This window comes from Salvelinus sp. IW2-2015, linkage group LG17, assembly GCF_002910315.2.
Source record: "Salvelinus sp. IW2-2015 linkage group LG17, ASM291031v2, whole genome shotgun sequence".
Taxonomy (NCBI): domain Eukaryota; kingdom Metazoa; phylum Chordata; class Actinopteri; order Salmoniformes; family Salmonidae; genus Salvelinus; species Salvelinus sp. IW2-2015.
Genome location: NC_036857.1, coordinates 15818819 through 15832152, shown reverse-complemented (window position 1 = coordinate 15832152; position 13334 = coordinate 15818819). Strand labels below are relative to the sequence as shown.

General features: G+C 41.7%; 2 protein-coding genes across 2 annotated transcripts; one reads left to right on the top strand and one right to left on the bottom strand.

Moving 5' to 3' along the window:
* Positions 1-1357: 1357 nt before the first annotated feature.
* On the bottom strand, positions 1358-6821 carry LOC111977181 (NADH dehydrogenase [ubiquinone] 1 beta subcomplex subunit 11, mitochondrial). The gene is made up of 3 exons (XM_024006517.2): positions 6569-6821; positions 6216-6346; positions 1358-1574 (listed from the first exon to the last, which is right to left on the bottom strand). The coding sequence occupies exons 1-3, from the start codon at positions 6809-6811 to the stop codon at positions 1445-1447; spliced, it is 504 nt and encodes a 167-aa protein (XP_023862285.1). The 5' UTR covers positions 6812-6821; the 3' UTR covers positions 1358-1444.
* A 1404-nt stretch (positions 6822-8225) lies between these two features.
* LOC111977179 (properdin) lies at positions 8226-12769 on the top strand. The gene is made up of 10 exons (XM_024006512.2): positions 8226-8386; positions 8594-8732; positions 8813-8994; positions 9094-9264; positions 9380-9574; positions 9750-9923; positions 10689-10877; positions 11060-11171; positions 11409-11535; positions 11636-12769. Exons 1-9 carry the CDS (start codon positions 8332-8334, stop codon positions 11533-11535), a joined length of 1344 nt encoding a protein of 447 aa, XP_023862280.1. The 5' UTR covers positions 8226-8331; the 3' UTR covers positions 11636-12769.
* The last annotated feature ends 565 nt before the right edge of the window (positions 12770-13334 follow it).

The following is a 13334-nucleotide window of genomic DNA, read 5'->3' as shown; positions in this document are numbered from 1 at the left end:
TGGGGTCAAAGCTAAATTGTATACGGCAGTAAATCAATAATAGGCGTTGTAACGTTAAGTGATTGTAGTATGAACGTTATTGCTTGCTTATGCTCTGTAGAGACAGCATCATGAAGGTCAATGGCAATATTATGGTTGAAATAGGGAGATGTTTCTCATACTAATTGAAAAGCCTTCAACATTGTACACGCATGCCAGATCTTACAACGCCTGGATAGGTATTGAACAAATCAGCTAACCACATCATGGCCGTGTTCCCCTGCTCAGACGTTGCATGCATCAACCAATGGTTGCGTGGCACGTCATCGACTATGCCGTCGTGTACCAGATTGCTATAACATATGTCGTTAGTTGATACGTAAAACACCTAACCAGGCATTGTAAGATCTGGCATGTATCAGCAATGTCTGAACAGGGAAACATGACCATAGCTATCTGATGCACGACTGCACAGTCGATGACATGGAACACAAACATTGGTTGATACTATGCAACACCTGAACATCTAGTTGGGCAGGAACTCGACCAATGGGATGCCTTGACCCCAATCTCCCTAACAGGGGTAGAGAACTATTGCGCTGCGTCATATGACGAACATCTTTCAAATGTATTTTATGACGCTTTTATGCTAAGCGACTTAGTCATGCGTGCACATATTTAAATCGTATTGTAACACAATCTCTTAATCTACTAAATGTTAAACCAGCAACATGAAAATATGTTGTGGACTAGATTTGGTCCCAGTCCCCTATTTGAGAATCAGGGGCAGAACTTTGATGTTTTAGGTAGTTTCATAATAGAGCTTAACTGAAGCCTATCCCTGAATGTATTGTGATAAGGTGCTGTGGACAAATTTGAGCATCCTTGAAGACTGACAATCAGGTTTAATACAGAATGCTCCAGCGTGGACATACTGATGGAGCAGAAGTCACGACAGCTGTCAGTGAGGCTTTGATTCATCAGACAGTTACGTGCATTATCTTGCTTAGTTACCAGTAGGTACTTAAAGCCATATCTTATTCTTTCAGAATGGTCATTAGACCAAATTCAAGTTTGTCAATAACCAGCACATTGCTGATGACTACTGTGCACATCCATGCCGTCACTGTGTTGTCAATGTATTCCAGACTTCCTGGAGATGGTGTCTCCTACTGTAATATTCTTTGCAGGTGGTGCATGATGACATCACACTTTCACTGCTGTGGTATCATCCATTGGAGATGTGGCCCGGGGCAGGTACAAGGGGCTCGCAGAGCAATGACTGCAGTAGTTTGACTATCGTACTACTTCATTGTCATCAATAGTCAGTTGCTACCAAGGGCTATTCAGTTTGACTACTGACTACAAAATAATGATCAATGGTGTAGTAGACATTTATTACATTTTACTGACAAGAAACAGTCAGAAATAAACATTATCAGTGAACAGCTCCTTATAGTACATCCTACTCCTCTCCGGCTCCTGGTAGCACAATCTTGCTTGGGTCATAGTAGTTCTCCTCCATAAGAGGAAGACCTGCAGCCTCCCTCTGTGTGATCAACCTTTCTGCTTCCCTCCTGGCCCACTGCCTCATACTGGTGAGAAAAAGATAGGTCAAAAAGACTAATCAAATAGTGTTTGTGATGATCAATTCAATATAGCACATAGGTGTTTGTCTTGGATACTTGTTTAGAGGTGCAGAGATGGAGACAACCGAACAGTAACAACAATGGAGGTGCATTAACATTTTGGCCCCATGCATGTACCACAAATGCATTGTTGGCTAAGTTCACCGTAGTGCACATTGCTCTCCATTATACAAAAAAAATGAATCCCATTAGCACAGTATACATGATCCCCATTTTAGCACCAAGATGCCATCAATTAGAAAAAATTAAAAAGTAGACGGTGCTGATTTATCAGTGCATTGAACCATGTCGCGAGCCATTGTTTTAAAAACTCAGTAGATTGTTTTAGCACTAAGACATCGTATCTATATGCACCGTTGTCATTTTTGGAGTCCAGGAACACAGCATTGACTTGTGGAATTGACTGGTCTACTATCCAAAGTTCCATCAGTCCATTGTAATACAGCTTATTGTCCTATGTAGCGCCATTGGTAGCACATGGTGCTTGCGACGCCAGAGTTTTGAGGTTGATTCCCACGGGGGAGCAGTACGAAAAATGTATGCACTCACTACTGTACGAGCGTCTGCTAAATGACTAATGTCAATCTGAAACCCTATTATCCAAAACAAAATGTGAATTTGTGCTATGATAAGTATGCTCTGTTACCCCACATCAACTGGATACTACACTGAAAAAAATATAAAATGCAACATGTGAAGTGTTGGTCCCACGTTTCATGAGCTGAAATAAAAGAACCCAAATGTTGTACATAAGCTTTTTGTGCATATTTCAATCAAATTGTGCACATTTGTTTACTTCCCTTTTAGTGAGCATTTCTCCTTTGGCAAGATAATACATCCACCTGACAGGTTGGCGTATCAAGAAGCTGAATAAACAGCATGATCATTACACAGGTGCACCTTGTGCTGGGGACAATAAAAGGACACAAATGTGCAGTTGTCACAACACAATGCCACAGATGTCTCAAGTTCTGAGGGAGCGTGCAATTTGCATGCTGACTGCAGTAACGTCCACCAGAGCTATTGCCAGATAATTCAATATTCATTCTTTACCATAAGCCATCTCCATTGTTTTAAAGAATTTGGCAGTATGTCCAACCGGCCTCACAAACGCAGAACACGTAACCACGCCAGCCCAGGACCTCCACATTTGGCTTCTTCACCTGCGAGATCGTCAGACCAGCCACCTGGACAGCTGATGAAACTGTGTTTGCACAACCAAATATCTGCACAAACTGTTAGAAACCGTCTCAGGGAAGCCCATCTGTGTGCTCGTAGTCCTCACCAGGGTCTTGACCTGACGGCAGTTCAGAGTCATAACAGACTTCAGTGGGCAAATGCTCACCTTCAATGGCCGCTGGCACAGTGGAGAACTGTGCTCTTCATGGATGAATCCCAGTTTCAACTGTACCGGGTAGATGGCAGACCGCATATATGGCATTGTGTGGGTGAGTGGTTTGCTGATGTCAACGTTGTAAAGAGTGCCCCATGGTGGCAGTGGGGTTATGGTACGGTTAGGCATAAGCTACAGACAAYGAACACAATTGCATTTTATCGATGGCAATTTGAATCCAGAGATACCGTGACATGATCCTGGCCCATTGCCGTGCTATTCATCCGCCGCAATCACCTCATGTTTCAGCATGATAATGCACGGACCCATGTCTCTAAGATCTGCACAAAATGTTCCAGTTCTTCTATGGCCCGCATACTCACCAGACATGTCACCCATTGAGCATGTTCGGGAAGCTCTGGATCGATGTGTACGACAGTGTGTTCCAGTTCCCACCAATATCTAGCAACTTCACAGACATTGAAGAGGAGTGGGACAACATTCCACAATCAACAACCTGATCAACTCTATGCGAAGGAGATGTCACGCTGCATGAGGAAAATGGTGGTTACACCAGATGCCAACTGGTTCCTTTTTTCTTTTTTTTCTCTTTTTTTTTTAAAGGTACGCATCTGTGACCAACAGATGCATATCTGTATTCCCAGTTATGTGAAGTGCATAGACTAGGGCCTAATTCATTTCAATTAACTGATTTCCTTAGATGAACTGTAACTCAGTAAAACCTATGAAATTGTTGTACATGGCGCTTTAATTTTTGTTCAGGCATTGCCTAGATCGGTCCATTTCTCCCAAACAGCATGTGTCAAAGCTATCTTGTAAGAATCCCCCCCCCACACACTCCTCCCAACTGGGTATCACGCAGCAACATCTGATGATTTGCATAAAGCTGGGCCTCGGTACACTCTGGTCACATCGCCCACTGTCGTATGGTAAGTCTCCTCACATCGGGAAAGGGCCTTTTTTTAAGTGTCAGCTTCATATTCATCTCCAGCACCACCCCAACATCAACATACAGTTGAAATCGGAAGTTTACATACACCTCAGCCAAATACATTTAATCCCAGTTTTTCACAATTCCTGACATTTTAATCAGAATAAAAATTCCCCGTATTAGGTCAGTTAGGATCACCACTTTATTTTAAGAATGTGAAATGCCAGAATAATAGTAGAGAACGATTTCAGCTTTAATTCTTTCATCACATTCCCAGTGGGTCAGAAGTTTACATACACTCAATGAGTTTTTGGTAGCATTGCCTTTAAATTGTTTAACTTGGGTCAAACGTTTCAGCTAGCCTTCYACAAGCTTCCCACAATAAGTTGGGTGAATTTTGGCCCATTCCTCCTGACAGAACTGGTGTAACTGAGTCAGGTTTGGAGGCCTCCTTGCTCGCACACGCTTTTTCAGTTCTGCCCACACATTTTATATAGGATTGAGGTCAGGGCTTTGTGATGGCCACTCCAATAATTTGACTTTGTTGTCCTTAAGCCATTTTGCCACAACTTTGGAAGTGTGCTTGGGGTCATTGTCCGTTTGGAAGACCCATTTGCGACCAAGCTTTAACTTCCTGACTGATGTCTTGAGATGTTGCTTCAATATATCTACATAATGCCATCTATGTTGTGAAGTGCACCAGTCCCTCCTGCAGCAAAGCACCCCCACAACATGATGCTGCTACCCCCGTGCTTCACGGTTGGGATGGTGTTCTTAGGCTTGCAAGCCTCCCCCTTTTTCCTCCAAACATAATGGTCATTATGGCCAAACAGTTATATTTTTGTTTCATCATACGAGAGGACATTTCTCCAAAAAGTACGATCTTTGTCCCCATCTGCAAACCGTAGTCTGGCCTTTTTAATGGTGGTTTTGGAGCAGTGGCTTCTTCCTTGCTGAGCGGCCTTTCAGGTTATGTCGATATTGGACTCGTTTTACTGTGGATATAGATACTTTTGTACCCATTTCCTCCAGCCTCTTCACAAGGTCCTTTGCTGTTGTTCTGGGATTGATTTGCACTTCTCGCACCAAAGTACGTTCATCTCCAGGAAACAGAACGTGTCTCCTTCCTGAGCGGTATGACAGCTGCGCGGTCCCATGGTGTTTATACTTGCGTACTATTGTTTGTACAGATGAACGTGGTACCTTCAGGCGTTTGGAAATTGCTCCCAAGGATGAACCAGACTTGTGGAGGTCTACCATTTTTATTCTGAGGTCTTGGCTGATTTATTTAGATTTTTCCCATGATGTCAAGCAAAGAGGCACTGAGTTTGAAGGTAGGCCTTGAAATACATCCACAGGTAAACCTCCAATTGACTCAAATGATGTCAATTAACCTATCAGAAGCTTCTAAAGCCATGACATCACTTTCTGGAATTTTCCAAGCTGTTTAAAGGCACAGTCAATTTAGTGTATGTAAACTTCTGACCCACTGGAATTGTGATACAGTGAAATAATCTGTCTGTAAACAATTGTTGGAAAAATTCCTTTTGTTATGCACAAAGTAGATGTCCTAACCGACTTGCCAAAACTATAGTTTGTTAAGAAATTTGGAGTGGTTGAAAAAATGAGTTTTAATGACTCCAACATAAGTGTATGTAAACTTCCGACTTCAACTATATGTGAAAACTGCACATTTCTATGTTTTGTAGTAACATCATCAACCAATTAGTATGCAATGCACACTGATGTTACTACAAAACATAGAAATGTGCAGTTTTCACATAWRKKTRWRKWMRSWWSYKWMYWYAMMYWTATGTGAAAACTGCACATTTCTATGTTTTGTAGTAACATCAGTGTGCATTGCATACTAATTGGTTGATGATGTTACTACAAAACATAGAAATGTGCAGTTTTCACATATGTTGAGGTTGTGCTGGAGATGATGAATATGAAGCTGTCACTTAAAGTCCCTAGACTTATCTTCCCTCATCTTTTTTTTACTACAAAACATAGAAACATGCAATTTTCACATGTTTATGTGGTGGTGGTTTTGATGATGAATATGAAGTAGAGRAATTTTGTAATGTCCCTTTAACTAAAAATATCTGTTTCAAAACATTCATCAGTGTAGTTTGGTTGCATTCATCTAGCTCGTTTTTTGTGGAGTCCTCCTAGCAGTGTTATATTTTTACTGTAGCTCGGCTTTTCAGTTGTCACTTACTCATTGTGCACCTGCTCCAGCAAGTGATGAAGATCAAGCCACAATGTAACAAAGAGGGATGTGCAGTGTGCTTAAACATACCCATGGTCTGGTAAATAGTGGATGAAGGTACCCCCAACCACAATAGTCATAGAGATGCCAAAGAAGAAGGCCATCCTCATGTTCCACTCGTCAACGACAGGATCCTGAGAGAACCCATGATAATCTCGATTCTGTAGAGATTTGAGATTGTTATTATGCTTTCATGCTACACTGGATTGTTAGCTGGCTAGTATTTGCTACACGTGAGTGCAGTTAGTAAAGTATTTAGACACTGTTTGACTGAAGGAATGTGTATCGTTATGTCAAACTACATTGAATGTGAAATATTGTCAATAATACCAGATATGAGCTGGCTAGCTAGAGTAGGGTGTTTCGATTCAGAACCAACTCACCTTCTCGAACGCGCTGACCTCTGCGTGTCCATGACTTTCCTTGGCACGTGAAGGCTGCAAATCCGACACAGTGGCCGAACCAGCAGCACCCGAGGGTGGAGATTGCGATACGAACCGAGCCCCAAACGCCGGATTTGTGCGAAAACGGGTCAAGGCAGGCCCAAACCGTGACAACCGGGCGAGCATTTTGACAGGGCAACACTGTCGTGTTGACCCGGCACCGGAATTGTTTGGCCTTTTCATCAGCTTGTGGGCAGATAATTTCAAGAGAGGTTATTGATCGCCGCCTACTGGGCGGGGTGTGTCTGCTGTCAGTGGATGTCACCTACCACGAGCACAGCCTACTGGAAATAATGAGATAAGGCAGTTAGTTGCGAAAATATTTTTCTTATGAGGTGCAATGTTTGTTGAGCAAATATTGAATAAATTGTTGTTTAAAAAAAAAATATGACTATGATTTGTGGTTTTCTCAACTAGCTACCTTTTTAGATGATCTGTAAATCGCTCTGGATAAGAGCGTCTGCTAAATGACAAGAATTTGGGGKTTTTTAAAGTCAAAAGTTATGCACTTTTATTGGGCAAATTGCCAAAATTGCTTAATATATTTCCAAATTGCTTCATTCATACAGTGATTAGAATGACTGTCTTCAAAATGTATGGTAATCAGGCATCCAAAATCTTAAACTGTATCTCTAATACACTGCCTGTCGCTTTTATACTATTTGATTACATTTTATTTCACTTTCATCTTTTATATTGCTTAAAGTCTGTAAGTCTTCTATGGTTAAAACCTCTACAGGATCGGGTCCCCCGCGGGACGGTTGAGCTAATGCGATTAATATGAGGTAAGTAACAAGAACATTTCCCAGGACATAGACATATCTGATATGGGCAGAAAGCTTAAATTATTGTTAATCTAACTGCACTGGCCAATTTACAGTAGCTATGACAGTGAAAGAATACCATGCTATTGTTTGAGAGTGCACAGTTTTAAACTTGAAAAGTTATTAATAAACCAATTAGGCACATTTGGGCAGTCTTGATACATTTTGAACAGAAATGCAATGGTTCATTGGATCAGTCTAAAACTTTGCAGATGCACTGCTGTCATCTAGTGGCCAAAATCTAAATTGCGCCTGGGCTGGAATAATACATTATGGCCTTTCTCTTGCATTTCAAAGATGATTGTACAAAAAAGCGCATGCTTTTTTCTTTGTATTATCTTTTACCAGATCTATTGTGTTATATTCTCCTACATTCATTACACATTTCCACAAACTTCAAAGGGTTTCCTTTCAAATGGTATCAAGAATATGCATTTTCTGAGCTACAGGCAGTTAGATTTGGGTGGATCCTTAAACATAGCTAGGTAGTGCATTTGGCATTTTGTGCAACAATTGCGTAACAATGCTGCAAACAGGTCAAGATGGTCAGGGGGAGGTATGAGTTTATTAACCTTACGGGAATGGGATGCATGCCGTTCCTATTTGTTTCCAAATTCCAATAAAGTGAAACATAAACCAGAGAGGAAGAGGTGAAGTGAGAGGGCCCACTCCCGCGAGAATACAGCAATAAGTAGACCAATCATAGAGAGACTGATAAGCAGAGCAGATCACCTGCCTTCCTCGCCTTTGGGACGACTCCCATTGTTAGGGCGGGGACAATACCATCTCGTCATTATATACAGTATCTCTGGAGAAGCCTGCTAGTGAGAGTAGACAGAGAGCTAGAGTAAGAAGTACTAGGCATAGACCGACAGAGAAATGGTCCAGGTGTTGTGGACTTCATTGGTTTTGCTGATCACCTTCAGGGAATCAGGTCAGTGACTTTATTATTGTTGTTTAAAAATAAATATTTATTTTGAACCTCATAACAACAGTAAACTAAATGTGATATTTAGTATATTGATTTGTGAACACAACACTTCACTATTATGCTAGACACATCACGTTACTTTTTAATAATATGGTAAAATGCTAGAAAAAATTATTGAAGCAGTGACTAGAACAATCTATATGTTTCCAGTATCACAGGAGGTGAAATGTTACAGCAGGTTTGATAATGGGGAATGTGGCGATCTCCTGGGAGAAGTGACAATTGAAGACTGTTGTCTTAACCCTCACTATGGCTACATTGGAGCAGATGGAAAATGCAAGTTTTGTGGGTGAGTCTCAATTGGTTCAGATTTGGACGTCTAATGTCCCAGTGCAGGATGTGATATGGTGTGTTTTATGTCATCTGTAGCCCAGCTTCGTGGTCTGAATGGACTACTTGGGGCCGCTGCTCTGTCCCCTGTAAGGAGGGAGTTTCGCAGAGACGACGAGAATGCCAGGGACAGGGAAAATGTACTCTGAAGAGTAGCCTTCAAGAGCTTCAGAAACTAACGTTAGAGACCAAAGTCTGCATTGAGCCAGACTGTTGTCCAGGTACAGACCCTTTCTAACAGTCAGGGAACATAAATTCAATCATATCTGAAGTCAAGGTATTTTGTGCCTCTTTTGATGATCTTGCTGAAAATTGTTCAGAACATGGACAATGGAGCAAGTGGGGTGAGTGGCAGCCCTGTTCAGCAACTTGTGAGAAGGGCATGAGAAAGAGACTGAGGACATGCACCGAACCACCACCTAGATGTGGAAGCAGCTGCGAAGGTCCAAGTGAAGAGGAGGAACACTGCGTGGTTGATCGCGTCTGTCCAAGTAAAGACCATCATGATTTAGACACACTTTATTCCTTCATGTAATGCAATAACCATCTCCATACATGATACAAGTTTGACATGTTTTCACCACTCACCTCCTATTTCGACTGTAGCCCATGGTGGTTGGTCAAACTGGGAGACTTGGCAGCCATGCTCAGGCACTTGTGCAAGGGAGGATTTACCCAGACCTACACAGCGGCGCTGCAGATCATGCTCCAATCCACCACCGTCCTCAGAACCCCCTGGTGATGAATGCCCTGGGTTAGGGAGCGAAACTAGGATATGTGATGAGCTTCCTTCATGTCCTGGTAAATGACATGGCAAAGCAATCAAATTTTCCTCTGAGGTTCTGACTGATATCCTAAAGCTATTGCTTGTATTCATACACAGAATGTAGCATTAACATTTACTTAATTATTAACATTTAATTAACTATGTACTCATAGTGTATGTAAAACAAACCTCCCTCTTTATCCTCAACAGTGAATGGTAACTGGGGGCCATGGGGCCCCCCCAGCTCCTGCTCCGTTACCTGTGGGGTGGGGGTTAAGGAAATGCTCAGACAGTGTGACAACCCAGCCCCTAAACATGGAGGTCTGCCCTGCTCTGGATCTAATAAAGACACACAAATCTGCAATAGCAAAAACCATTGCCCAGGTAAAATACTGCAGCCAGAGAATAACCCATTCCCTCTGCCCATTTCATCAGTTATTAACCTCTGAGCAAATGTTGTTTTTAGTGGATGAGTCATTTGATCAAACTTAGCCTCTCTTGAGAGGATTATAGCTTTCACACAACTGAGGTCAGATGTTTATATTTTAGTCACTGTAATTATAATATTATATACTTTAACAGTAATAATATTACTGTTGTTATGATATGGGGCGTAGTTTAGTGTTAGCAAAAGATAGACAGCACCCTTCCACACCACATCTCTAGGTGGCAGCGGTAACCGGGTCCAAGTATTGTGCGAGAACTTGATAAGCACACAGGTACGGCCTGCCAGTGTTTGTTTTGCGTTACCTCTTTAGTTTTGGATTTTTGTTCTTTCCTTTTTGTATATAATTATTTTCATCACCATGAACTGAACAAATGATAATCCCCTTGGGCTGGCCAACCTGGGGTTCAAGACAGTGCTGGCCCTGGACCGAGTTAAGGTTGCTGTCCCCTGGGGGCACATGCATACAACACTGTCCGCATACTTTGACTTTTCACATAAATGCACAGATTAAATCAGGTTACAGACCATTTAGCTAGTCCTAGGACCCCTAGACATAGCGAGTGTATCAACATCTGTAGGCTAGCTAGTTGGTTTCGTAACACTGTGTATGGTATTCAGTAGTGTAACCATTGTATCCTTCAAGCCCTCCTAAGAACTGAAAGACTTCCCATGGGGATAATAGTTATTTCTTTGTTCCACAGTGGATGGTCAGTGGTCGCAGTGGGGGACATGGGAAGAATGTAAATCTAATAGAGGAAAAATTAACTGTCGTAAAATTGGTGGACAGCAAAGACGCCAAAGATGGTGTGAACACACAGGTTTTGGTGGGCTGACGTGTGAAGGAAAGATCACAGACTACAGGCCCTGCTTTGACATTAAACATTGCTACTGTGAGTTAATTTGTTTTCTTTCCTCCATTGATTGAGCTGTGTTTGTTTTGATGCCTCTTTCAACTTTAATTCAATCCAAGTGTTGCATTGTTTTTCAGTGATAGTTGAATAATATAAATCAGATTTCATAACCAGTAGAGTAAGAAGTTATGTTCCTCACATAATGCTTCACTTGTGTTTAGTTGATGGTAAGTGGAGTGAATGGAGTGAGTGGAGTCATTGTGAGCCCCCCTGTGGAGAAGGAGCCAAAAGGACCAGAGAACGCAAGTGCATACCTAATCTCTCAGAATACCCGTAAGGAGACTGTATAGTATACTATTATTACACACTGATTAACCAAGTAATTTGTGTGTATCTACTCTTATGCCTCTCAATAAGTAGGCTACACACGATTTAGGCAGTGCTTGGGCTCAGTGGCACATTCAATATTATCTGGTGCGGTGTGAAATCTGTGCACTCTGCTATTGTTTGGTGTGTCAGGTGTAAATTGGGTGAATCTAACTCTTTATTTGCTATTTGTTTCCATGCCAGGGAGGCAATAGGGTATCCTATTAAGGTTAAAGCATATTTTGAAGGGACGCCAGATGCGAACTGCACACTGTTGAAGGACACACAAGAGACTCGGGCTTGTATAAAGGTTCCTCTATGTGACACATAGGTAATACCTTATCATTAACATTGATTTCACAGTTGCAATATCAATTTTAAATGGACTTTGGTCAGCTCTAATGCTATCTCTAAATGTCTGACTTTTTCAGAGTCTTTTGATCAAAACACAAGCCTGGAGGGGGATAAGGATTGTCAACTTAGAGAATGACACATTGAATTGTCTACTCATGTGATTTCACTGCCTTTGGTCACATATGTCTATGCAGCCTTCATGAACCAGTAGTAACACAAAGTAGTTTATTATGACTACACTTTTCATAATAATGTAATTTCCTAAAGAAATTTAAAAAAACATTGTTCACTTCCTTTCAAGGACTTGCTTTAGTCTATGAAGTCTTTTAATTTCAAATGCACCATTGCATTAACTGTAGTGATTATTGAAAACTTCATTAATGCATAACAAATTGTGTGGTGCCAGGACAACAACCTCTCCCTCAATGTGAGCAAGACAAAGGAGCAGATCATGGACCACAGGAAAAGGTGGGCCGAACAGGCCTCCATTAACATCGATGGGGCTGTCGTGGAGCGGGTTGAGAGTTTCAAGTTCCTTGGTGTCCACATCACCAACGAACTATCATGGTCCAAACACACCAAGACAGTCGTGAAGAGGTCACGAGAGAACCTTTTCCCCCCAGGAGACTGGAAAGATTTGGCATGGGTCCCCAGATCCTTAAAGTCCTACAGCTGCACCATCGGGAGCATTCTGATCGGTTGCATCACCGCCTAGTATGGCAACTGCTCGGCATCTGACCGTAAGGCGCTACAGAGGGTAGTGTGTACGGCCCAGTACATCACTGGGCCCAAGCTTCCTGCCATCCAGGACCTTCACTACCGTTCAAAGGTTTGGGGTCAATTAGAAATGTCCTTGTTTTTTAAAGAAAACCTCTTTTTTTTTTGTCCATTAAAATAACATCAAATTGATCAGACATACAGTGTAGACATTGTTAATGTTGTAAATGACTACTGTAGCTGGAAACGGCTGATTTAAAATAAAAATAAAATGAATATCTACATAAGCGTACAGAGGCCCATTATCAGCAACCATCACTCCTGTGTTCCAATGGCACGTTGTGTTAGCTAATCCAAGTTTATCATTTTAAAAGGCTAATTGATCATTAGAAAACCCTTTTGCAATTATATTAGCACAACTGAAAACTGTTGTCCTGATTTAAAGAAGCAATAAAACTGGTCTTCTTTAGACTAGTTGAGTATCTGGAGCATCAGCATTTGTGGGTTCGATTACAGGCTCAAAATGGCTAGAAACAAATAACTTTCTTTTGAAACTCGTCAGTCAATTCTTGTTCTGAGAAATGAAGGCAATTCCATGCGAGAAATTGCCAAGAAACTGAAGATCTCGTACAACGCTGTGTACTACTCCCTTCACAGTACAGCGCAAAGTGGCCTAACCAAAATAGAAAGAGGAGTGGGAGGCCCCAGTGCACAACTGAGCACGAAGACAAGTACATTAGAGTGTCTAGTTTGAGAAACAGACGCCTCACAAGTCCTCAACTGGCAGCTTAAATGAATAGTACCCGCAAAACACCAGTCTCAACATCAACAGTGACTCCGGGATGCTGGCCTACTGAATACTTATGTAAATAAGGTATTTCTGTTTTTTATTTTTAATACAGTTCAAACATTTCTAAAAACTTTATTTTGCTTTGTCATGATGGGATATTGTGTGTTGTCACATTGGAACGAGGGTCGGGAGACAGGCGCAGGAATGCGTAATAGGGTTTGTTATTACACCCAAATTACGGCGTGCCGTGTAAAGGCACAGGGACGAAG

What these genes read in the sequence shown, in the direction of transcription:
- LOC111977179 (XM_024006512.2), top strand. Translation starts at nt 8,332, where the DNA reads ATGGTCCAGGTGTTGTGGACTTCATTGGTTTTGCTGATCACCTTCAGG. An exon ending in GGAAAATGCAAGTTTTGTGG is followed by an intron (nt 8,733 to 8,812) that starts GTGAGTCTCAAT and finishes TGTCATCTGTAG; the next exon opens with CCCAGCTTCGTGGTCTGAAT. An exon ending in TGACATTAAACATTGCTACT is followed by an intron (nt 10,878 to 11,059) that starts GTGAGTTAATTT and finishes ACTTGTGTTTAG; the next exon opens with TTGATGGTAAGTGGAGTGAA.
- LOC111977181 (XM_024006517.2), bottom strand. Translation starts at nt 6,811, where the DNA reads ATGAAAAGGCCAAACAATTCCGGTGCCGGGTCAACACGACAGTGTTGC. An exon ending in AGGTCAGCGCGTTCGAGAAG is followed by an intron (nt 6,347 to 6,568) that starts GTGAGTTGGTTC and finishes AAATCTCTACAG; the next exon opens with AATCGAGATTATCATGGGTT. An exon ending in CACTATTTACCAGACCATGG is followed by an intron (nt 1,575 to 6,215) that starts GTATGTTTAAGC and finishes TTTTCTCACCAG; the next exon opens with TATGAGGCAGTGGGCCAGGA.